This window comes from Protopterus annectens, chromosome 1.part0, assembly GCF_019279795.1.
Source record: "Protopterus annectens isolate FY-2018-M chromosome 1.part0, PAN1.0, whole genome shotgun sequence".
Lineage (NCBI taxonomy): Eukaryota > Metazoa > Chordata > Ceratodontiformes > Protopteridae > Protopterus > Protopterus annectens.
This window is the reverse complement of record NC_056725.1, coordinates 1,231,568,705-1,231,595,486: the sequence shown is the minus strand read 5'-3', so window position 1 is coordinate 1,231,595,486 and position 26,782 is coordinate 1,231,568,705. Positions and strand designations below refer to the sequence as shown.

General features: G+C 41.8%; 1 protein-coding gene across 1 annotated transcript in view; it reads left to right on the top strand.

Annotated features, from left to right (window-relative positions):
- The window catches only part of FBXL4 (F-box and leucine rich repeat protein 4), an 804,154-nt gene that overhangs the window by 545,487 nt on the left and 231,885 nt on the right, over positions 1-26,782 (top strand). The window contains exon 4 of the mRNA XM_044065796.1: positions 7,373-7,586. Coding sequence (XP_043921731.1) covers positions 7,373-7,586 — 214 coding nt within the window. The remainder of the gene's footprint in view (positions 1-7,372; positions 7,587-26,782) is intronic.

The following is a 26,782-nucleotide window of genomic DNA, read 5'->3' as shown; positions in this document are numbered from 1 at the left end:
CGTGTTCCAGACTTGGTTCTAAGGTCTTAAAAGTTACTCTGTCCAGATGGCTGTCAGACTGCATTATGTATATTTATTCCATCAACAAAAAACTTTACTGTCAAGATCTAAGGAGCATTCTATGAGGTCCATAGCAACTCCCACAGCCTTTTTCAATAATTCCTCTATAGATGACATGTGTACCTTAGCAACATTGTCAACAATCCATACTTTTGTCATACATTACAAACTGGATATGAATTAAAGGTCTAAGTCCTCCTTTGGATCTACCATCCTCGGAGGTATCCTGGAATTATGCCAGCCAGGAATCTGTTGTAGCTGGAATTCTGTCCCATCATTAACAGTGGCTGGATGGGATAACATAAGATACAACAGTTATACAGTTACCATAACACTGGATCTTCGTAATCCATAGTCCATCAACACCAACATCCTGCCTACCTTCCCCCTACATATTATCAAGCCCTGGTAGATTTAATCCTGAAGCTTATTCCCCAATCATTTGTTCCCCTCAACAATATTCTTTTGGATTTGTGGGCAAACTTGATCTGGGGAATCATGTGGATTATGGGAGAAGGGAAGAATTAAAGCTTTGGAGTAAGCAGAAGTTGCCAAATTGAATTAATTACAAGGTGAATATTCCCATCAATCAAAGTGGCTAAACTAGTGATAAAAAGATCCAAGAATATGATAAGTAGATAACATCCGTTTAATGCTGAGAGTTATCACCAGTTATACAGGCGTGCCTGTGACTACATCTTAATAAGTGTTCAGGAAATGTAGAAATTGGAGGTATTCCAAAACCTCTCTGTGTAATATTCCTGTATGGGCTTGCCTGTCAGAATTCATTAAGACAAAGACAGCTGTCCATAGGGAGAAGAAAACAAAGGACAGGAGAGACAAGTCAACCTTTCAACCTTAATGGATTATTTTTTTATATTTATTGGCTTCTTTGCAGATGCTTTGGATGGCTTACTTGAAATGTCAAGAAAGAACTAGCAGGCTAAAATTATGTACTTCCATTAATTTGACCTTTTTCTTGGGATTCCTGGCTTTGAATACTTTTCATGTTGGTGTGTATGTTGTCCCATAATGCTTTACAGAAAGTAGTAGTTGGCCGCTAAATAAGAATTTTGCTGAAGTCGTCCTCAGGAGGTTAGCTAGATTAATTACTTCCCCTAAAATAGCTCTACTATGCAGGCATTGTGGCTGTTCTAGACCATCATACCATAAGATTTTGGACTGCAGCAAATTTACCTGTGCTGGTAGTTCACTTGGAGCTCTCCACAGTGGGAGCTTGGCTGCTAAATATGCAGTTTGCTGAAGTTTTCCTCAGGAGGATAGTTAGATTGATTACTTTCCCTAAAAAATCTCTACTATGGAAGCATTTTGGCTGCTCCAGACCATCATACCTTGAGATGTGGGACTGCAGCAAATTTACCAGGCCAGGTAGTTCATTTGGAGCTGTCAGCAATAGGAGATTGGCCGGACCTTTGATTGTGAGAACGTTTTGATTGATTGCTCTGTGAGGGATGCAGCAACTGGGACTGTAGAAATACAGAGGCTGCTTCAGGAGACTGAAAACAATATTTGTTTTACCATTTACACTAATGTTACACTATACTTGATGTAGTAAGTATATTATTTTTATCACATGGCTATTTTATTTCACCAAAGGCCTGTCTTTTCTGACATATTTACGCTGCATAGTCCTCATAAATCTTTTTTTTAAACAAGAAACATCTTTATTAAATTATCACGTCATAGGCAATCTGAAAACAAACACTCTTGATAATTCTTGCTGCAAACATTATGTATCACAAACCATGTTGACACAATTGTAGCTGCAAACATTATACATCACTTGTAATCTGTCCACATTGTCAGTCAAACATTAAATAGCTCATTCAGATCCTGCCTTCTTTTAAACCTCGTTCCTCTTCTGCATGTATTGTTCACACAGTTCCCATTTTTCCCATGTAATTTGCTCCTACCCTTTTTAAAGATCCCAGTTGCTTTTATTTCGGTTAATATATTCGCTACTTCTAGTAAAGTTGGTTTATATTTTAATTTCCATTTTTTAGTAACTGTTTTTTTTTTGGCAGACGCCATAATTATATAGTCCTCATAAATCTGAACCTGACAAGTACTGAGCACACAGTTTCATTTGTTTTGCCAGTATTATATCACTATCTCTATTATTGAACAGCATGAAGCTAATCTGTCTAGCTGGCTTGCCTGGACCTAATGGCAGCTAAAATTTTTCCAGGCCAAATGGGTGACAGCCTCCTTTTCTGTCTCCTCAAGCTCCAAGTGACATACTGGGGTCTCCTACTTGGGCAAATGTCTGGTGAAACAGAAAGAGCTTGACTCTCTTTTGAGCTGGGTGGTTCAAAGTAGATTCAATGCTGTTTACAGACTTTCCTCTAGGAAGGAGATCATTTTCAGACCCTATTTTTTTCCTTCATGTGTCCAGTGATATAAAAATGATTGTAGATTTGTTGGCTTCCATCTCCTTCAGTGTCTGAATTATCTAATATAGTGTTGTGCAGTGTTGTTGTTGTCTTTCGGCTTTTCCCAGTTAGGGGTCGCCACAGTGGAACTCCGGTCCGCTAATGATTGGCAGTAGATTTTCACGAATGCCAAGGTGCCAGCTCGACATTCAACCTTCAATGAAGGCACGCCCATTTACGCATGCCTTTCGAACGCCCACCCAACCGCGGGAAGGACATGCAGACTCCACACAGAAGGCACTCCCAGCACTCCAGCCAAAAATCGAACAGGAGAACCTCTTGCTGTGCAGCAACAACGCTACCGCTGCACCACCGCGGAAGTTTGTGCAGTGTACTGTAGCTTATGTGCCCTATAACTGTAAGCTTAAACACTGACTGCTGATTCACTCTTTTCCTATTGCAGTTTTACCACTATTGTTTTTCTGCAGTGTGTTTGAGAATCTTGGTTACCAGGTCAGTTAAAGTGTCAGTTTTCTCTGTCAGGGTGGTTGCATGCAGGTGATTAACTTCATGGTATTCTTCAGGGACCTCTGCCATGCTGTCCTGCCACATAGGCAGTATCACAGTTCAACATGCTGTCTGACCACTTTGTATTTGATCATCAGCTGTTAATTAGAAGTTATGTACTCACCATAACGTTCCATCTGAGTAGGTGTATTCATTTGTCTGCAACCTGTGGGTTATGGATCCCGACGGGATCCGAAACCGCATAGTTTCCAGCTATGATCTAGGCCTTGTCAGACCTGGTGCGACTGAGCTTGTCCGCTAGGATGTTGGACCGACTGGAATGTGCGTTGCTATGAGTGTGCGCTGTGCCCAGCCCCCCAAACTCTCATGGCCTCTCGACAAGAGGGTAAGACCTTATTCCCCCTTGCTTGTTGATGTACCAGATAACAGACATATTGTCGATTGAATTGAATTGTGAAGAAGGGAAGAAAAAGCTGTGAGAGTCCTGGCGAGAGCACTGCTCTCACTCTCTCTCTAGGAACATTGATATGCAGTAAGGGGAATCGCTCCACGCCTTGGATGCCCCTGGGATCAAGAAGTGCCCCCACCCGAGGCGGAGGCCCGGGTGGAACAGAACATGAATGGGCCCTAGAAATCCTGGAGTTCAGCCCCTAAAACTCTAAGACTTTGTGCTGGAGCTGTGAAGGACAGAAATGGTTTGTGATGGCCCAAGGAAATAGAAGAGAGAAGAGATGAGCCTGATGAAGAGAAAGAAGTTGGTTGTCGTCAAGTGTTGCCGAGCCGGAGGTGGGGAAGGCACAGGAAAGGCCTGCACCCCGGAAAAGTAGTACTGCTAAACACCCTGGGGGGCTCACTTGGGTTACCTGAGCTAGGGTGTGACCAAGGGAAAGGGGCTGAAGTGAAGTGGAGAAACTGGGGCGAACAGCCGAAAGGGCCTGGGCCGGAGTACGCTGTGTCCATTAGGATGCGAAAGCAGAGAGCACCCTAGAGCGCCCTCTCCATTATCCCATAGCGGTAGCCCAGAAGGGGAGAATCCATTGTAGAGTTACCATTTGAGGAGTGAGAGATTCAAGAGAGATCTTAGGATTGGTCCCGCATTTTTCCCACTTGGATTTAATTCTTTGGCAACCAAGAAAACTGACCTGGAGTAGAACCCTGATTTGTCTGGGGAACGGGCTCTAGATAGCAGATGGGAGTTTTCTGGCTCTGTCTGACCGGCTGGTACCTTTTGCCGTCTGAGAGGACTGGGAGGGGGGAAGGAGAAGAAGGAAAGGAAAGAAAATCAGGAAGAGTGGAGATGAGGAGAACCCAGTTGATGTCCCGATGCGATGGCGATTGGTGCTCCGCCCCCGGAACGCCCCCGACTGCCTCAGAGTAGAGGCAGTCGGGCAGCCCTGGGCAGCCCCCCTCCGGGAGAAAGGAGAAAGGAAGAGAAAAGGTTTCTGGGGCCCTCTGCCTCTCTCCCTCTGCGTCCTCCTGTCCTCCTCCCTCCCTGGAAGGGACCCCTGCCACGGAGCCTGGGCTGGGACTGCACGACGAACGACATCTTCTTTCTTCCCTTCTTTTGGTTTTTAGACTAGTCTGGCCTCTGGGGAGGGGAGCCCAAGCGGACGAGGGGGTGCAGCTTCTTCCTCGCCCTCTCTCGCTCTGGGTCACTCCCGAACGCCGGTCTGCTGCCACAGAGCAGAACCAGAACTATCAAAGGGGCCGCCTTGAAAAGCTCAGAGTCAGAAAAAGGCAGGGAGAGCCAGCCCTGACGCCTAGTGACCAGCTGCGCGTGGCCATCAACATGGCATCTACAGGAGGCCCTCCATTTTATCAGGTCTTTAAGGAGGTGGCAGGGGTCGGTCTTCTTCAGGTCCAAGAGGTTTCCGGAGTCGGGTCGAATCTCAGGTCCTGCAGAAGGGCGGCGTCTGCCAAGGGGTCGGCAGGGACCCCCTCGATGGGACGGTCCACCAAAATCGGCAGGGAGAAGAACACGGACTGACCGTTTCTTGGATGGACACTTCCATGATGTCCCCAGGTGATTTCCACGATGGAGTCCGGTTCCCTCCTTCCAGTTTGTCCACGGGAAGGAGCTCCAAGTCCCTGTCTTCAGTGAGAGACCCAGGGAGCTTGCCGCGCTCTCAGAGATGTCCTCTGGTGCATCAGGAGGGGCTGTCCTAGGGGTGGGGAGCAGCTTCGGGGCAGCCAGAGACAAGCGGGAGCACAACGGGGGCCCAGGCGGGAAGAACACCCACGGGCTGGAGCCGGGCGGGTGGGGCAGCGAGACGAGGGGAGGGGAGCGAGCGCCTCAGGCCCTCTCCAGTGCCGGCTCCCGGGAGCCGGCAGTGGTGCGGAGCCACTATATCCAAAACTCTCCACCCGCCCTCGACAAGGGTGCCGGACAACGAGCCGCCGAAGACCGGATCGAACGGACACAGCGCTCGGCGACAGCAAGACGCGATCGCGGATCTCCCGATCCCCGGTGGGATCGTCCATCCGTACCCGACTGTCCGACGTTCGCGCAGGTCGTATCGGATCTGCCCGGCGTATCCGCCTCAAGGGCGGCTCCCCCTGCTCCGGGGTGCGCCCGGGACCCGGGGGGCTCCCGGAGAAAAGAAGCTATTGAAGGCTTGAAAAGGAGCTTGGAGGGAGGGGAGCAGGAGAGCTCGTGCATCTCCATCTGGGCCTGGATGAACCATCATCATCCATCCAGATCTGGCATCAAATATGCATAGATCCAGGACGCAGGCTATGCCTCTGGACGAGGCATCCCTCGTAGCCTCGCTCCTCTCCCTAGACCAGGTCTCCCCTCCTCCGCAGGCTCGGGGAGGCAGACACAGGTGCGTGAGGCCGTGGAGGAGCGAGAAGAAGGCGGGAGAAGAGGAGAGACAGAAAGCCCGCCGCTGGCTGGCGGTCTCGGCCGAGCTTCCCGCTTCCTGTCTCCTTCTCCTCCTCCTTTTGAGATGCCCTCCTCTCCTTCGGCTGAAGGAGTTTGAGTCCCAGGAGCAGGAGGGTCCCAGAGCGAGGAAGGGCAGGAGGCGCGAGGGGGTGAGCCCGAGCCCGGTCGGACCGCAAGAGACCCAAAGCCATGCTAGACCTCCGCCTCCCCGGCTCTGACCTCCTCCAGCTGCACAACACTGAACTCGGAGATACTTCAATTAGTGAGGTGTTCAACATCGAGTCTTCAACACACGCCTGGCCAGTGGCATGGGAGCATTTAGAGAAATTATGGCCACACTCAGAGAATGTCTTAAAAAGTCAAACAGTTAACCATTAAAAACAAAACAATAAAAAATACACAAAACACAAACAACAAAAACTATAACACAGGCCTCACACACAAATAAACATACAGCTGAGGAGGGAAATAAAATATACTACTGTAAATAAAAACCCAGGTTGCAGACAAATGAATATCCTACTTCAGATAATGGGTTTGACAGTACTGGTTACAATGATCAGTCTGTTGGAGCTACTGAAATATTTTTTTTATGTTAGATTTTTCTTGCATTGAGGAGTTGAAGAGCTATGCTGCCCTCATGTTGTAGTCTAGCTGCATCATCCTCCCACTGTTTGTTTTTATTTATCGTACATGTTGCTTTGTTCTTTCCTTTTAACTTTACTGATTTGTTATTAATGTATTACTGAACTTATATTGGAAACATTCTTCCCAAGGCTTCCTTGGAAATGAATTGCACTAATCAGACTTCCCCAGTGGAAATGGACTCTTCACCTGAACTTCCCAGTTATCACATACTGTAAATAAATAAAATAGTTAACAGTTTAGTGTATATCACTCATTGAATCAATGAATCATTGATAAGTTTAGAGATGAGCCATATGGGATTGGAGATTAGTTGAAGAGGCTGAGTAAAATAAATCTGATGTTTAGTAAAAGTGATTAAAGGAGCGTTAGACTGATGCCATTATGTGTGCATAGTAGACGAGATGTTCTAATGGAGGGAAACTAGTGAAATGCATTTTTATTGTTGATGTGTAGTAGCTGTTTTCTGCAGTGGAGTTTTCCAAAATTGTTTTTAATGTTTTTGCACCCACACCCCCAAGAGGTGAACTATGTTTAACACCAAGAAAACAAAACTTTTTCTGTGTGAGCATCCCCACAACCATATGCAGAATGTGAGCATCCCCACAAACACAGGATATTTTTGGGGCGTTGTTTGGTTTTGCATTACTTATTTGCCTTAAATAGATTTCATGCAAATGAAGTAAAATTATCCATTTTTACATTTGTCATCTCCTTATTTCATGAATTAGTTCCTTTCACTTTGAGCAGATCAGTACTTCTAGCAGTCTGTTTTCTCTACATGAAAACTGATACTGTTGACACTGTCATTTGAAATTTTGCAGCAGGTAATGGCCTATTTTATATATTTATGTGTCTGTAGGTTCTTGAATGTCTGTGGATCACAGCTTATACGTCTTGAATTGTCCTGCTGTCATTTTCTGGATGAGATCTGCATAGAGGCAATTGCTCAGATGTGTCCAAATCTTCAAGAACTGAACCTTTCCTCTTGCATTAGACTACAGTCTTCAGCTTTTAATCACATTTCCAAGATTTCTGGTTTGAGACGCCTTGTTCTTTATCGAACAAAAATAGAGGTAAAAATACAGTAATTTCTTATTTTGTTCAGTAGATTAAAATGATTAACTTGTTTGATATCTGACATCTATAACAATACTTTCCGTGACAACATAGGTGGCAATTGTCGAAAAGTAGCACATTACAAAGCTGTGGAGCAATGCCTGTACTTTGAAACAACTGTCATTCATTGGCTTGTGCAGCTTGAACATTTTATAATATTAGTAACAGTGTATCAGGCAGCTGAAATGGACACCTTGACATGAAAGGTGATACATGCGTATAGAAGAAAAAAGATCAGCAACTGCTGAAGAGAGTGGAACTGTGAAAATGTATTGGCATGTCAAAGCAAAATTATATTTTGGCCTTGCATTTCCTTCCCCTCCCCCTCCCTTGCCTTTGTTTCCTTTTGGCTGTCCCTGGTCACATTTTCTCCCAACTATATCATTCATACTACTTGAACCTGCACATAAAGCATAGTGCTTTATTTAATAACCCAACTCTATCCCTGCTCATATAAATAGATCCTTAGTTTTTGGTAGAAGACAATCTTCTGGTGACTTTTTGCTTCACTAGACATTTGCACAGATATCAGACCCCCAAGTATGTCACTTTGAACTTGTGGAGATAGGGAAGGAGGCTGTCCCCTATTGGCCTGGACATATTTTTCTGTTATTTAGGATGGTTTGTTTGCTGTTTGAAAAATGTGTATATTGCACATGTTTTCTTGCCTGCTTATGTATTGCTTTCCAAACTAAGTGTGCTTGTACTAGGTGGTTAAGTGTCTCATGCAATATCCATACTAGCTAATAAGTAATTCTCCATTTTAAACCTTGCTTTTCCATATGGAATGACAGCTGTCCTTTGGTTGCACCATCCTTCCAGTTTTCGACTGCCTTTCAGCATTCTGGATCTACCACAGAGCCTACTCATTGATGTCATAGTCAGGAGTCCACTATGTGCACTAATAAGCCTGCTATCTCACATTTCTATTAGTTATGTACACTGCCCTGACCATAGAGACAGCAAAAGGAGTTTGAGTTAGTTCACTGTGCAGTAAGATTTCCAACATTTCACACATATGGAAAACCACTGGCTGTCTTTCTTTTATTTTTAATCCTCTCACTTTTCTTCCCAGGACTTATCCAAAGGTTTCCCTTCCTGTGCCCCATTGACTGTCTTATTTCTACAGGGATGATAACCAAACATTCCCATGTCTGGTTGAGAGAGCTAAGGCCCATTTGTTCCCATCTGGGGAAACCTTATCATCCAGTTTGTTCCTCTGTGAGGTGAGATTTGGGCATTAGAGAGTTGGTCATATTCCAGTCCTGAGGAAGTCTCTACCTAACCCGGCCTTGCAGATGGCTTGTTGGCTTATGGTACCCACCTAGTTGGGGAGAGACATGCATTTCCCATCACATATGTAATCCCAAGCTCAGCTGTTTATGCACCGCTTCTGCAAGGTAAGTTTGCTCTACTGGTTCCACAACCTAACATCCGCGCACATGTAGATATCACTAATGTGTGTGTGTGTGTGTGTGTGGGGGGGGGGGTATAAGCTGCCTCCAACCCCTCAGGCTAAGATAGCTGGCATTAGCCACTCAGGCTTATTTCCTCCCCTTTCCAGTCTATCCAGTGCCTCTGCCACTAGTTTAACACAGTCATCTGGGTTGTAGTTGAGCCTTCATCCCTCAGTGCCACAGGGCAAAGCCTTCAGGTTGTCTTCTTGTAACTTAGAATTTGTTATTTTGGTTTTAGACTTTACATGTCTTCATATTTTTGGGGCTAATGGATGTGTTCTACTTCATTGTGGAATTAGTTTTATATGTTCAAAGGCTTTTAACTAGGCTAATGACCACCAGAGTCAGTTTAAGCCTAGCCATGCTACCCAGCCCAGTTTTGCCCCAGAGTACTGTGGGTGTGTATTTGATGGGGTATATTAGTAAGGAGAAAGCTAAGGGTTATTATGTACGTGTGTGTGTGTGCGTGTGTGTGCGTGTGTGTGTGTGTGTGTGTGTGTGTGTGTGTGTGTGTGTGTGTGTGTGTGTGTGTGTGTGTGTGTGTGTGTGTGTTGGGGGAGGTGTATGTTACTAGGGGATTATTTTGCTTTCTGTCAACCTCTGTCCATCAGATACATCAGGTCCAGGCCTGGAGTGAATTTGTGATTTCCAGTCTGATAATCAAGGTTTTGTTTGAATAGGATCAGGAAAGAACTCTACTTCACATGGATGGATGGCCTAGTCCATAATGGGGGATCCTTTGAGGCACATATCGGCATGTCCTGTTTGTCACAGACAAACCTGAAGTGCTTGGATCTATTTCTAGTGTTGTTTGTTTTGCAGATGTTAGAGCTGGACCTGAAGATGTTTTATATGCCATGCACAGATTGCCTCTAAGTTAGCTCTAGGAGACTGAGTACAGTAATCGGGACTTAAGGTGGTCTGTGTAAGACAAGATATTTATCCCTGAATTCTCCTGGTGTGGAACCTTTGGGGCATTCCAACTGGAGCAAGTGTCTCATTAGGTACATGCCAAAGGGGGCATTGTAGTTAATGACAGGTCTGATAAGGATGAGGAGAGTGGTACTATAATTTCCTTGAACCTAGATGCTAAGCCCTTGTTTATAAGTTGGGTGAAACAGAATGATTGTCTTATTTTCTTGGCTACATGTTTTTCAAAGGCCAGATTACTGTCTACTTATGTTCCCAGATCACTAACTACTGGGTCAACTCTTAGTGGTGTTTTTTAGATGAAGTAATTAACGTGGGTGTACATTTTCCAAAATGGCATTATAATGCATTTCTTAGCATTGAGTTTTAATCTGTGCCTTTGGCACCAGTTGTTTGTCTGTATTAGACTGTTTTCAAGATGTTAATGTTGTGCGGGAATCTGTGATAGCTCCTAGTTTACAGTCATCTGCGAACTTGGTGAGCAAGAGGCCTTTGACATTAACCTTGACATCTGAGAAGTAGATGCCAAACAGGAGTGGGCCTAACATGGAGCCCTGCGGTACTCCGCTGGTGGATCGTCTCCTGGTGGAGGTGGTCTCACCAGTTCCAACTTCTTTGGTCTTATCTGTGAGCCAGCAAGCAATCCAGCAAGTTAAGTAGGGATTTATGCCTAGTTCAGAGAGTTTGTAAACAATGCCTGAGTGGAGTATTGTATCGAATGCTTTGGCCAAGTCAGGGTTAGTGGAATGCACTGTTTTCCCCTCATACATTGCCTTGGTGACCCTCTCAAAGAAGTCCATCAGGTTAAGTAGCCAAGACCTTCCCTTATCAAAGTCAAATGGGGTTGGTCCAGTGTCTGTAACTTGCATGTGTCCTTGTTGATAATTTCCATGATAATTCTTTGCATGGCTTTGCATAATAGACTTGTCAGACTGATTTGGTTTTTAGTTACCGGGGTCAGTTGATAGTCCACCGTTGTGAAGAGGAATGACCGTTGTGGTCTTCCATTCACTTGGAACATAACCTGTTTAGAGACTGTAGTAGAAGAGTGCCTGAAGTGGTTCTGATAGGTCATGTTTTAGACAATTTATGAGGCAACCACGGATAATGTCAGGGCCCATTGAAGCAGTGTTTTGGAGTTTAACCAATGCCACCAGGTTCTGCTCCTCTTGATAGTTGAGGAGGATATGCTAGAAGGAAATCAAGGGGGCTGGTGGGGGAGTTTGGGGTGAAGTTTGAGATACATTTATCAGCTAGCAGATTCACTATGTCTCCCTGGTCAGTGAAGGTGGTGACATTTTGTCACCAGTTCTGCTCACTGCTGAAAGTTGCCTTTAAGGTTACTGACAATGCTGAAGAAGGCCTTGTAGCTGCTCTTAGCCAGAGAAGCTATATTGATCTCATAAGTGGCATTGTTGGACTTAATCTGACCTTTTAGTTTCTTGTTTAGTTAAATCACAGAACTCTAGTCTTTATGAGAGTTGCACTTTCTGATTTTGGCCATGACTTTTTACTTTGGTTATATACCCTTTTGAAGTAAGGATTCTACCAGTAGGGTTTGGTTCTGGTGTTAGATTTCAGCTTACTTCTGGCAGGTGCTGCAGTCTCAGTGCAGCCATTTACAAGTGTGTACTGGGTTTCTGTGAATAATTCTGCATAAGTAGCTGTTTTTTTGGGGTTTGGTGTAGCCTTGAAGTTTTGCCAAACTGTCTCTTAAAATGATGTAGTTTGCTTTAGAATAATTACTGTTACTGGTTTAATTGGGTTTTCTGAGTTAAATTTTATTTAGAAGGAGACAGCTTTATAATCTGACCTCACCAACAAGGACATGACACAGGAGGCTGGAGGGGGACAACATTTTCTCTTGCTGGTGAGTTCAATGTGCAGTATGTTAGATCCTCTGGTTCACATGTTCACTATGTTGTTCAGGGTGTTTGTGTTTATAAAGTCCATTAAAATTTATGCCTGTGAGTTAGACACAGTCTACAGTTCCCAGTCTGTAGAGAGGTAGATAAAATAACTCATGAATAGAGTATTTGATTGGATGGTAACTACCTCTAGTAGGTCTAGGTATGTGATGTGGGCTTTCTGAGTCATTGAGGGTGACCTATAGCTGGCTAGGATATGGTAAAAGACCTTGTCTGTGGTGACTTGTATGTGGATGAACTCCAGGGCATCATCCTTTTAAACCAACCTGGAGTTATATTTGTTGCTAAGATTGATGAAGACCTCTCAACTTTTAGTCCCTGTCAGAGCTGCTGTTGGTCTAAATGTGTGGAAGGCACTGTAGTCTTGTACTGCCGGAGTACTTTTCTGTGGCTTTAAACCAAGTCTCTGTAAAAGCAGAGATGTCCAATTCTCCAGAATGAGGAGAGCTTGCAGTCTGTAAAGTTTCTTGTTTAGGCTCCACGGCAATACCCAAATTTGCTCTGAGCTACTGCCCAATGGTACCTCCTATACTGAGCCAACAGATATTGCCAATACACTGGCCGACAGATTCAGTGCCAACTTTGCCCCTCTCTCCCCCACAAAGGACCAGTCACAGTACCAGTAGATTACCAGGCACCCAGTATTCCTGCTGCACAGGTTAAAACAGCACTGTCCAAGGCCAAGAATAAAGCTTCTATGGGACCTGACAATATCCCTGGCTGTGTTTTACATGAACTACAGAGTGAACTGACACCACACCTGTGTGTTGTGTTCAATCACAGCCTCACCTCAGGCTTTGTCCCTACCGAATGGTGCACTGCTACAGTCATCCCTCTCCACAAAGGAGGAGTGACTACAGACCCTGGGAACTATCACCCCATTAGCCTGATGAGTCTGATATGCAAAGCTATGGAACGCATCATCATGGACCTAATAAACAAGGATATAGGGAATCTCCAAACTCTGGATCCCACACAGTTTGGTTTTGTGAAAGATAGATCATGCTTGCTCAACCTGGTTGACTTCTTTGAGTCAGTCACCAGAGCTGTAGATGAAGGCAAGGTGGTTCATACAGCCTACCTTGATCTGGCCAAGGCCTTTGATACCATTCCCCACTCAGGAATCATAGAAAAACTCACTAAGCTAGGCATCAACCCCTGTATCACTAGGTGGGTTGCAAACTGACTTACAGATAGAAGCCACAATGTGAAAGTAGCTGACTCCAAGTCAGACTGCTGACCAGTCACAAGTGGAATCCCACAGGGTTCAGTCCTGGGTCCTCTCCTGTTTGGTATCTACTTCTCTGAAGTCCAGGTCAACACGAATGGACTCTGGCTGAAAAAGTTCGCAGACGATTGCAAGTTGGGAGCTATTATTAACTCCCCAAGTGATGTTGACATCCTGCAGAAAGGCCTCACTGAGACCAATGACTGGTTTCAGAACCATCGTCTTAAGCTCAATGCCAAAAAATGTGTCATCCCCTTTGGGAAAAACCCAGTTCCCATGAATTACCACATCGATGGTAGTCCACTGAACATAGGCAGTGTTATAAGAGATCTGGGAACACAGCAACCTCTCTTTTGATCACCACATTGCCACTGTGGTCAGAAAGTCCTTCTATGTGGAACATCTCATTACTAAAAGTTTTGCATCCAGGAAGAAAGAGGTTATTGTCTCCCTCTACTCTTCCCTCATTAGGCCAATGATCGAGTACAATGCCCCATTTGGCATGTACCTCACTAGACACTTGCAACAACTGGAGAGGCCGCAAAAGTACCTCACAGAGATGATCCTAGGCCTTAAACAGTTGTCCTATATGGACAAACTCAAAAAACTCAAATTATTCTCTGTTTCATATCGCCTACTTAGAGGTGATCTCTGCTTGACTTAGAAAGCCATGTCTGACCCAGCTCTGTTAGAAATGCTACCTCTAAAGAAATCCCAATCGCACCACACACTCCAGAGACCTCAACCTCATTACCACAGTCAACAGAACATGCTGGAGGGACAGGTTCATAACCCAGAGAATGCCCATGCTATGGAATAGACTTCCCATACATGTCAAACAGAGCACCTCACTGGCCCACTTCAAGAGAAATCTTGATGAGTGGATGGAAAATAGAAAATTCACCCCGGGGATCACTCAGTGACTCTATTCAACAGAGGCACTGGGAACTAATGTTGGTTGGCATGATGCCAGGGTAATCCTATGGGCTAGGCTTGTAAAGGCTCAAGGGTCATTAGCCTAGTACACACCTATGAACCTACGAACCTAAGTACTGAGCATTAACACCTTAAGGTTACTTGGAGTGAGTTTTCTTTTGTTATGTTGTTAGTTGTGTCATTATGGCATTGCCTAAAATGGCTCTAAGGGGATAGATCAAGTTTTAGTAAATAGCCAAAAGCTTGGGAGACTTCCAAGATGGCTTACACACTAATCAACAGCTTAATTTCACTCTCCCAGTATGAAAATAGAAACTGAGAAATACGGGCCAGTAACTGCCAGTTTTAGTAAATGTATTTACTGGCTACTAAGTCCACTACCTGGATTCTATCAAAGAAGATATTTAAGAGCTCCTGAAAGAAAATCAACTAGAAAAGGTGAATATGAAACACAATGACTGTGAAAAATCTTACAGCTGTTCAGCAAAAAATATTTTAAGCTCCAGCTTTGGTGCAAGGCATGGCTTCCAGTCATACCTCTCAACCTGCTAGCACAAGAAACCTGGACAAAGCCCAACAAAATAGGGGGATAAAGCCCCAAAAATAGGGACACATTTTAAATATTTCTCTTATAAACTGAAAAACTTGCTATAATAACAGGGCTTGTTTTAACATAATTTTTCTGAAGGATTTGAAGTCTGAAACCCAAATGTATGTCATTATTTATTGACTTCAGTCTTCAGATCATCCCAGTGATCTGCCAGAAAACTACAAATTGTATGAGGAACAGACCAAAAGTATGAGCCAAAAATCTGGACAGTTGAGAGGTATGCACTAGAGAAAAATAAATCAGATGTGCTCAGAGCTAATTAAAATAAATTAAACATTGAAGGAGTGTATCAATTCAAATAACAGAAGGTTGGAAAATGGAAGAAGCTTTAAACAGCTACTCAGATGACCTGATAAAACTGCAAAAATCAAGGTCAATTTCTAGAAAAGGCTGGCTGAATGTGAGACTACTCAAAAAGAGCTGTTTCAAAAAATGGTAAGTTAGAGGATAGACCTCACAGGGGAAACCTGAGATTTTCTTCTGTACCAGAGAAACTGGAAGGAATGGACTATATTTATTTTGTGAAAGCACATGTAAACAACTGAACTGTATTTCACAGCAGGGTTTGTTAACTGAAAGGGCACATTGTGTGTATGCTCCAAACCTGACCATGAGAAAGACCTGTATTAGTAAAGATGCAATCATACCAGTAGTTGATCTTAACAAAACTGTGGCAGAAGGGCAAAGCATTAAAAATTGTAGACAGTAGAGTGTTTGTGGAAAATTAATATTGACTGTACACCAGGCAGAAGAGAAGCAAATTTATCCTAGCAATCGGGATGTTTAGAGACAGGTATGAGATTTGAGCTGCTGTATGCTGCTGTCTTCAGAATATTTTTCCTGGAGGATCAAAGTCATTTGTGTTGCAGAACAGGCTAAGGAGGAAATACAAAAGTCTGGCCAACAAAAAGTGAACCATCAAAAGGAAAGTGACTCGCCTTCTCATTCTTCTGGTAGTAAAGCTCATGCTGAGACTTTGCCAGCAAAACATTTTCCAGTACTCCAAAGTAAAATGCTTGAGAGACAGAAAAAAAGGAGTTGACTAGATGAAATAGGGGTACCTTGGACTTGAACTGGAGTCTGGGGTTGGGACATGGAAATGAACATGAATAGGACCAGCAACACTGAAATTAGTGAATAAATGTGAGATTATAAAGCCTCAGTCACATTTGTGAAATATGGCTGTAAAATTAAAAGTAGAAAGACTGGACGTTTGTTGACGTTAAACATGTAGTGGGATTGAAAGGCATATACCCCACTTCATGTGATTAATGTTTGGAAGGACACTACAAGGAAGGGGAAAAGAGTAACTGTATTTAAAACAATTTTTGTTATTAAAAGTATTTGTATTTAACATTTCATGATATGAATCATGTTATATAGTAAAGCATTTTCAGTTATTGTGTTTGTGATAAAAACAGTCAAATAATGAAGTATCTTTTTTCTTCTGTTTTAGTTTTTAAAAATGTAAGCATTATAGTGTAAAATGAGAAAATGACAGGACAAAGCATGTTTATGGTCTGTAATATTGGGTTGTTAGTTTCGTTGATAGGGTGTAAAGGGCACAGATTATAATGTATGTAGAGTTGATATTTTCTCTTAGTTTTGTATAGGTAAATGCCTGGATTAAGGTCCTTGGCTTAAACTAATAACAAGCTTTTAGTGTTAGCAAGTAAATAAGAGAACACTGAATGAAATGAAAAGTTTTCCTTTAGCAAATAAATGTTTAGTGTGAGACTGCAGCTTTGAGCAGCTGTACATTTTGTTCTTATATTGGCATGGGATAAGCTGACTTCAGGGCAGGCAATAAAAGCAACAGCATTTTTGAAGGCTAAAAGTTAATGTTTTCTGAAAGCATACAATTTGTGTTTCACATCTGGGAGAAGAATAAAGATAAGACAAGAACAGACATCAATTGGTGTAAGTAGGAGACATGGGTCTTAGCTGCTGTCAATTTAGGACAAGTGTTCTTATCAGGAGGGTTAAACTTCTTTATTTGAAGAAGTGCATAGTTTTTTGTGTTTTTTTAAGTTACTAAGTTATGGTAGTGAGGTTTTTTGAGGGATTTAATTAAATCAAAAAGTCTTTTAAAATATGACATTGGTTCAAATGGAGATGACAGTAAATGACTGTATAAAAGGTCAACCTGCCAAAGATTAGTGGGTGCATGTAGCACAAAAGCTGGAAATAGACATTAAAAAAATTGTCATATATAGTATTTGGGAATAGTAACTTCTTCTCATAATGGCAACATTATCCATATTATTTTGGAAAGTCAATGACCTCACAGGTGTAGACAAAATGGAAAGAATATTGAATTCTATTAAGAAATGCAAAGTGCAAATAGCAATGCTACAGGAACATTGTAAAGAAGTGAGCATGTGAATTTGATAAAGAAAAGATTTCAGGATGGATATTCAGCAGAGTATCAGGGGCAAAGGAAAGGGGAATATTTATACTAATTACTAGAGGAGCTCCAATAGTGATAGAAGAGGAAAAAAGACAGTATTGGTATATTTGTGGTAGTAAGGGACTACTGTCAAGGGAGAAGGATTAGGTTGGCATGTATTTATATTCCATCTAAAACTGCTCTTATGAAGCTTAACAGAATTTGGGGAGAAATGATCAGCTTTTAGCAGGGAATATTACTTATAGGTGGGGACTAGGATTTGATTTGCAACAGTGAGGATGTATCTGGGGGCCTTACAAGAGGAAATATAAAAAAGAATGTAGATTTGTGAATAGTTTTAAATATGTATTTGTTGTGGAAGATGTGAAGTCAGTAGTAGGAACTCAGGGAGAATTTGCATATTATTCCCCAAGATACAGTAAATGGGTTTGACCCGCGGTCCTGGTGCTGCGGTAGCGTTGTCGCCTCACAGTAAGATGCTGTCTGGTTCGATTGTCAGCTAGAGCGTCTTCTGCGTGGAGACATGCGTGAATGGGCATACCTTCGTTGAAGGTTGTGTATCAGGCCTGGCAAGCCGGTACGTAAAAATCAACTGCCAATCATTAGCGGACCGGAGTTCCGCTGTGGCGACCCCTAACCGGGAAAAGCCGAAAGACACATACACATACATACAGTAAATGGGTTAGACTAGGCATAAATTAAATTTCACAGGAACATGTGCATTTAATTGAAAGCTTTGGCACACATCCAATAACTATTTCACATCATGCACCAATAACAGCTAAGATAAAAATGAGGGCAGTGAAGTAAAACTGAGATACTGGTGCTTCCCCACCTACTTGTTTAACAGTGAGGAATTCAAGGAATGGCAGTGAAGATTATTCAAGCGGGATTAGGGAAGATAGAAGTTTCTTCAGAAGTTATAGCTAGTGAGTGGGAAAAATGAAACTGGAGTTTAAAAAACTGGGTGGAAATAAAAGAAAAAGAGATATGGTTAAGAAGTAACAGGGATTATTTAGAAGGGCTGACAAACTTTAAAAAGTATTGCAGAATAATGAACAAGAAGAGGCACATCTGCAGAAAGAGGAAAATAAGGGAGTATCTGGAAAATATGCATGAGTTTAGAAAGAAAAGATTGCTGTTAAACAACTGTTTTCTGATAGTAACTCCAGAGCCAAAAACTTTTAGCACAACATCTTAGGCTACAGGAATTTGAAATGGTTGCTGCCAAACGTAGGGATCCTATAACAAGAAAATTAGCCACAGACCCTGTAGTGGTGGTATAGATATTTTGGAAATTTTATGAAAATTTGTATAAAGTAATGAAATGTGGAAATGTGAAAATCAATGGAGATATTTATGGAAGACTTAAATATGTCAAAGTTAGTGGTAGTTGAGACTTAACAATTAGCAGTTAAGAAATGAGAAGATGTGACTTACATTTTATCTTCAGGAAAGTCTCCAGGAATAGATGGTATTTCTTTGGATCTAGAGGGAAGCGGAGTGTAAGAAAATACTGCTGTTGTTGGTTGGCCTTGATGCAGAGAAAGCATTCATCAAGAGTAAGCTGGGATTTTGTAAGTAGGACAATGGAACCACTTACATTCCTTGATACAATAATTAGGTTAATTAGGAGGATGCGTGAGGGACTGTTGGCAAAAATTAAAGTGAGAGGGTTCCTGTCTGACAAGTTGTGTCTGAACAGAGGAACCAGGCAGAGGTGTCCTCTTTTCCATTTGTTGTTTGCATTATATTTAGAGCCACTGGCAAAGAAAATAAGGGACTTAGAAAATCAAGGATATAATTGGTATGGTAATAATGAAAAGATGGCTTTATCTGCAGATATTATTTTGTGTCTGATAAAATCAGAAAAGGACATCTCAGTGTTGTGGAACATCTTGAGACAGTTTCAAGTCTTTTCAGGATATAAAATTAGTAAATATGAAACAAAGGCTATAGCTGAAAACTATGAATCCACAGGTAAATTAGTCCAGCAATACCCATATTTGTGGGGACACAATAAAATGTAGCATTTAGGAATATGGATTAAAAAGGATTCTGTTATGGTAGCTAATAATGTGTGGGAAGAGATTAAATAAAAGATAATAGGAAAAAATGAGAAACTGTTTCTGGAGATGGACAACAAGATACAAGCTGTGAAAATGTTTTTAGTCCCTTCAGTTTTATATACAGGTCAGGCATATTTTTTATCAATCAGAGAAGTTGTGGACAATAATAGAGCTGAAGAGTTTTTTTTTTTCTGGGAGGGGAAGAAGGAAAGCTTCAAGTGGGATATGTTGATCCTTCCAACAAAACAGGGTGGTTTAGGATTACTTTAGACTTGCATTAAGGCGCATGTACATAACACAAGCAAAAAGCTATCATTCAAAGTGGAAAGGGATGGCAATGAAATGGGGGAAATTCAAGAAATTAGAGAGTGGAGTTTTGGGTGCAGATCCTTAAGGCGAATAACAACAACCCTACAGAATATTATATTCATAAAGTGCAGAAAGTATTTTAAGAACTAAGCTAACATGAGAATGGAGAAAGGAGATTTTGCAGATAGGGATGACTGCAATTACAGATACAGAGAACAGGTAAGAGGGAGCTGAAATTTATTGGCAGAAACTGACAAAGGAACCAAGGTATTGGGAACAAATAACCAGAGACGGAAAGGTAATAAAATGGGAAGATGCCAAGAAGGCATTTGGACTGCGGGCTAGAGACTGCCTTCCCTATCAGGGATTGATATCAGAGTATAGACAAAGAACAGGGGATAGGGGAATCATTCTTGAAAAACCTCTGGTAGAGTTTTTAGCTGAATCTAGAACAAAAATGGGATAATTAGTAGGGCATATAAAATATTGCATGATAATTATAGGAATCAATCAGAAGAGTTTAAAAAAGATAGGGAAGGGATATTGGATAAGCAAGTCACAAGGAAACAACGGGAGGACATGTATGGCTCTCAAATATGCAACAAAGTGTAGAATATATCTGAATTTTTGTTTGGAAGTGTTTGCATAGGTATTTTTACACCTCAAGCAGACTCAAAAGAATTTTTCCTCAGGTAGATGGTGAATGTTGAAGGTGTGATGGGGAAGAATGAGGTAACTGGGAACATATGTTTTGGGACTGCAATGAGTTGGCAGACTTCAAAAATTCCCTAAAGAGTACTCTGTCAGAAATATTAGTGAGCAAATGGGTGTAACTAAGGAAATTATTATTATTTTTTTTTGAGCTGGGATACAATATCTGAATTGCCTAGACATAGTAAGGCCTTGCTAAGTTTAATTTTGGTGGCTGCTAAAAAAGTAATTACTAGAAAATGTAAATCAGAGACTGACCAATTGTATTTGAAGTATTGAATATTGTAATAGAGATAGAAAAACCGGAAGTGGGATCTTTAGAAAAGGGTAGGATCAAATTATATAGAAAAAAGTAGAAATTTTGTGAACAATATGTGCAGAATAATATTTTTGAAGAGGAATGAGATTTATGGGAGGGCAGGAACTGATTAATTTATGTAATGCTGGATTGGTGATAGTTATGTGTCTAGGAACATATTGATACAGTTTGTTTTATTTTATAAAAATGTATGTTTACCTATGTTTTAAATGATAATGCATTAAATGTGTTAAAAATATATATATGAAAGCTCTGGGGGGACAGCGGCAGACTATCTTTGGCAAAGTAGCATGGTCTGTTAACTATGTCCTCCCATGCTGGTAGATATTGTGTACCCCTGGACTGACACCAGAAACTAAGCCAATCATTAAAATCAGTCATTTTCTGTTCATACTGTGGCATCATCCTGAATGAAGGTAGAATGCTCCTCAGTGTCTGTGACAAATATTCAGAGAGATTCATATTGTCTCTTTTCATACAGATATACCATCTACGTACTTAACTGAATAAACTACTTGAAACTTCAAACAAGACATCTGTATTCCTCTCCCAGGGAGGGCATCAAAGGGAGAGAGAGTCTCCTAGATCTACTAGCTAAAATAATTTTATCTGGACTAAACATTTGTACTTTTTCTCATGTGATAAATAGTTAGTAGGCTTTATTAAACAGCATAAGAAGAAGAGTTTGTGGTCAGAAAAATAATCAAAACATACTGTCATGAAGGTAATACCTCACTTGAAGGCTAGTTCTCATGGTGTCATTTATAATTGGTGTTTGTGTGTGTGAGTGCATGTGTATGCATGTATGCGTATGTGTTTGTGTGTGTGTGCGTGCATGCGTGTGTGTGCACACGAGGGCTCATGTGAGTAGGTGCTTAAAGAAAACTAAAAGACATTATTCTGTTTCTGCTTTCTGTAATTGATGCATTTGTTACTGCGACTGTTGTAGCTAGTTAGCTGGTGAAATGCAGTGGATGACATTATAAAGCAGTATGACAACAGAAGAAAGGGTAGCTCATGGCTACTGACCTAAAAAGTAGTTTACAAGACAAGCAGATGAGTAAAAATCATTTCATATAAAGGCACAGAAATTTAAGTTAAAAACAACCGTGAAAGGTATTAAATGAAGCACAGTTTCAAACACTGTGCAAAGAAAACATGCATATTGGTACCAAAGACAAACTAAAGATGCAATGGTTACTGCAGCATTTGGATTGAAGTATTCCTTAAGTATTATTAATTTGTCTTTATCTCTTAGAGCCTCCCCAATAAGTCTTTTAGTTTGTTTAAGTCCAGAATGCAAGTACCTGTCTTGCTTGATTAGTATACGGAAAAACCCGAAGGTAAGTTTGCCATCTTATAATGTCAAAAAAACAAATGTAACAATGCAGTATTATGTAAAGGTGTGAATGTTAATTTCAAAGTGCATGTCATGGACCTTGACTAGGATTCTTAGTCATATATAGCAGAATATAGAAGAGTAACTTGTGCATCTCCGATTTAATATAATTCATAGAGATTTGCAAATTGCATGTGACTAGATCACTTAAGTAATATTTGCATGATGTACACCACTCAGGTATGAAGATGAACTATCTGCTCGGCTGAATGCTGTATCATCCTGCACTAGTAAGTCTCCCTAGTACATAGTAAAACATACACGGGCACACCCCCCTCAGGTGTGCTTGCACACATGGATGAGTGCACACACACACACACACACACACACACACACACACACACACACACACACACACACACACACACACACACACACACACACACACACACACACACACACACTGCATCCACAGTCTCCCAATCCATACCAGCTGTGGGTCAGGTCAGGCAGTGGTCATCCAAAAGACATAGACACACACACATATATATATATATTGACTCACAGAACTCACTCCACACTGTCTGTGAGCACAGACATGGACAGATAAACAGATATACACTCGCATACCATACAGTTTAAAACATGCATACTGCCCTGCCCTAATTACCTCATTCTGCAGTCTGAGCAGGATGAAGGTGCCCTTCTTCACCCTGTACAGACCCCCGCCCCAAAAAAAATAAATTTAAACATTTTTTTCTGCTCTGCATGGATATGGTGTAGTAGGGACATCTCTGTGTCACTGTTACTGCACAATTTTCCTTCCAGAGCAGTACAACAGGATGCTGAAGGGTTTCATTAACACTGACCACAGCCATAGTCTGCTACATTTACATATGGCTTCAAAACCTCAGAGCTTTACTTCTAAATAGCAAGTTGTCTGTGATTTGTGACAGCCTTGTATAGTATGCAAACTGCAAATGAATCCCATCCACAATGTATAACCAAACTGATGGGGAGCAAAAACTACTGAGCTGTACACAGCACTGGAGCAGTGATAGTATAATGGAAGTGAGAGATATAGATTGGCAAGTCAAATCTAGCATTTGGATACACGTATGCTGTGTAACAGCGACTATCGTGTGATTACTTTGTTTGACTGGTCATAAAGCTTAAGTGGGATAAGAATCCCTTTTATTGATCTTCATTAGATGCAACTTTAAGACCTGTTTTGAAATAATTTCACTTAAAGTTGCAACACCATATTCAAAGTCTACTTAACTAAAATGGATACAGTTGTATTGTTTGTGCTAGATAGTTTAACAAAAAATACTGAAAAAAACTAATGTTTTTACAAATCAGTACATAAATCAGTTGGGACTGTGGGCAGAGCCTTCAACTGGTGCAAATGAGACATTGTGTAAAAACAAATAAGAATAAATTTAAAACAATTCATGATAACAAAGTACGTTGAACATAAAAGATGATCAGCATACAATTGATAACTCAAATGTCACCTTTAAGCTTCAATCAAATTACAAAAACTCTTTTACATGGATGTGTGTATGTGGGGATTCAATACTTACGATAAAAAAGAGAGGAGCCAGCAAACTATGGCAGTTCCGTATTAAATCAGTATTTAATCATGTAAAAACATGAAATAGAAGCAAAGAATAACAGACTATAAAAAACATATAGCCTTAATCAGTATAATACAAATCAATAATACCATTGCTCCCTTTTAAACCAACCTGTCATCAAAATTAAAGCTCATTGGTCTTTCACAAATATTTATTGGGACCAGGTGGAAATAAACCACCCAACTTGATAATCCATTTATTTTCCTTGGTATGTAATATTGAATGCCATCTGGCTTTATTGGTCATGTTGCCCATGACCCTATCAATAACCATAAATCTAAAGTTTGCATTCCTATATGTCAATGAATGTTTATAAAGAGCATTACTAGACGTTTTGGTTCTGATGTCACTGTAGTGTTCTGATATTCATAACCTTAAAGGTCTCGAGATTTGATCTACATAAAAAGTGAACAGGTGCATGTCACGAGATAGATAACCCAATCGGTACCACAATTGGCAAAGAACGTGATATCGTATAAATTTCCAGTGTTCTTACTAGTAAACTGCTTGGATTTAGTAACCTTCTCACAGTGAATGCAGTGTCCACAAGGGATACAATCCACAAGTAGATCACCAGTCAAGGGTCTTTGTGTGGGATCCTGTCTGTTCCTGGGGCCATATTTGAAGTGGCTGAAGTGTGAACCTAAAGTTCTGCTTCTTCAAAAGGAAAAAAGGCATCTGTCCTGTAGAAATCCCAAAAGCTTGCTTTCTGCTATGAGAATGTTCCAATGTCTCTGGACACTGTTCAGTAGCACGTCGGTATTCCTCCCATATGTGATTACTAAACGAATCACTGATTCATTCCCTTGATGTTCTTCGTGTTTCACTGTTGCAGTCATCACATTTGGGTTATCTGCTTGCAGTAGCCCTCAGTCGGCCTGATTATCAAAGTCTTGGGTCCTGCGTCGGTTGCTGTCTCATCTTCCGTGACGTCAGGTAGTCAGGGGTATAAAGCATGCAGCCGACACCATTACATCTCTCTTTCTTGCCCTGCGGTGCCCGAAGCAGAAGCAGTTCGCAAGTGCCAGTCAGCCGTCTCCTGAAATTTTTATTTTCGAGTTTCAGATCCGAAGTCTTCAACTAAGCTAAGTACCCCATTGGGGATCCTTTTTCTTGCTCTAAACTGATGTCAGTAAAAGTTAACAAGTGTATTTCTTGTGGAAAGCAAATACCTCATAAAGATCTTCATTCGTACTGCATACCTTGCTTAGGCCCAGACCATGACATATCTCGCTGTCGGTTTTGTGCCTTATTCAAACCTTGTACTATTCGTCATTGGTTCATTTACTCATCTAAATATTTTGGTACTCGGTTCAATTATCCAGAAATGACTTCTGTAAGCCACCCGACTACTGACATTCCGAAAAAATGCAAAGATAAAGACAAAGACAGACCGCATAGATCCAAAGCTGCCGACGACGCTTCTCCTAAGCTAGACATCAGTTGGCCGGTACTCAATGAGGCGCTTTCGCAGCCCCTGATATCCACTGCTTCAGATTCGCAGGCCTCTACTGAGACCCATTGGGAGTCTGGTATGCCGCAAGATGCTTCTTTGACTGTGGAACCTGCGAATGTCTCTACCTTAGATGGGTCCGGAGCCGCTGTGCAGGCACCGGCTTCTGAGGGTGTATTCAGGCCTACTGACTTGCATATTAAACTGATGCCATCTTCTTCTTCAAGGCCTAAAACTCGATCCATGCCTAGAAAACCGATGCCCAGACCGCATGGTCAGGCCCCTATGCCTAAAAAAAACAAATGATAAGAATGGCTGAAGACCTCATTACTCTAATTAGGGGAAGCGACCCTTCCCCCTCTAAGAGACCTAGGACTGATTTTCCTTCTGATTCTTCTGATCAGGATTCTGAAATTTCCGTTTTCTCTGATGACCAGGATTTGCCCTTATCTACCTATGAGGATTCTGATGCAGAGGACTCCATTCCCTCTGCTTCCCCTCCAGAGGATTTCTCTTTTGGTGAAACCTTACATACTCTTAGGGAGCATTTCCACTGGGAAAGCCAGGATTACTCTGACTCCAAAAAGAGGCTTAGGGAATTCTTACTCCTGCCTCAGCACAGGCCTTTAGCTATCCCTCCTGTACTGGACATTGTAGATGAGCAATTCTCGGAATCTAGCCTGACCCCCGACACTTTACCTCCTGCTCCCAGAAAACCTGATAGGTATTACAGGGTACCTGACTCTCACAAGTTCCTCTTTAAAAATCCTACTGCAGATCCTGAGACCATTTCACAGGGACCCAAGGGCATTAAAGCTACTACTGCCAAAAATCCTACCCCCTCTGATAGAGATTCCAGGGCACTGGATAGATGGGGTAAGAATGTATACATTTCTGCAACTTTGTCCATTAGGGCCTTAAACTGCCAGTTTCATATGTTAAAGTATCAGCAGCATATTATTGGATTGCTTAAACAGAAAATGATATTGATTCCTGACTGTGCTGAAAATAAAGAATTACAGGATTTAATGCATTCTGCTGAACAAGTTGGAAAACATACTTTGCAATGTGGTTTTGATTCATTAGAGGCATCTTGAAGGGCTGCTGTCACTGGGTCTGTACTTAGAAGGCATGCTTGGCTTAAGGAGCAATCTTTGCCAGATCATGTTAAAGCTAAATCATTGGATGCTCCCTTACACCAAGACCGCCTGTTTGGCAACAAAGCAGAAGAAGTACTTAAAAAGATGGAGGAAAAAGCTAAATCTATGCAAAATGTTAAAAATTTCCTGCAAGTACAGCCTCCCAGATTTAATAGGCATTGGCCCTCTAAGAATTGGTCCTTTCATACCTCTTCCAGGCCTTCTCAGTCCAAACCCAGAACCAGCAGAACACCTAGGCTTCAGTCCCAAGGTACTCACAGGTCTAAGCAGTGGGGGGCTCCCACTTCCAAAGCACAGAGTAGTAAGACACCCCCCTATGGTAAACTTTCTCAATGACTTAACTTTAAACCTTCCAAGCCCTGCTCAACTGACTGTTCCTTTAGGGGGAAAGATTGCCCTGCATGCAAAAAATTGGGAACTCATTAACCAGGACAAATGGGTTTTAAATATAGTTTTCCAAGGATACAGATTCCACTTCCACTCCTTACCAACCCCAAACGGTTGGTCAGACCTACCCCCAAATCAGTGGGCAGAGGCTCAAAAGCAAGTTCTCTCTCTTTTAAGCATCAGGGCTATTCAGCCTGTCCCAGAAGAAGAATGGGGGCAAGGTTTCTACGCAAGACTTTTCCTGGTACACAGAAAGACAATTCCTGG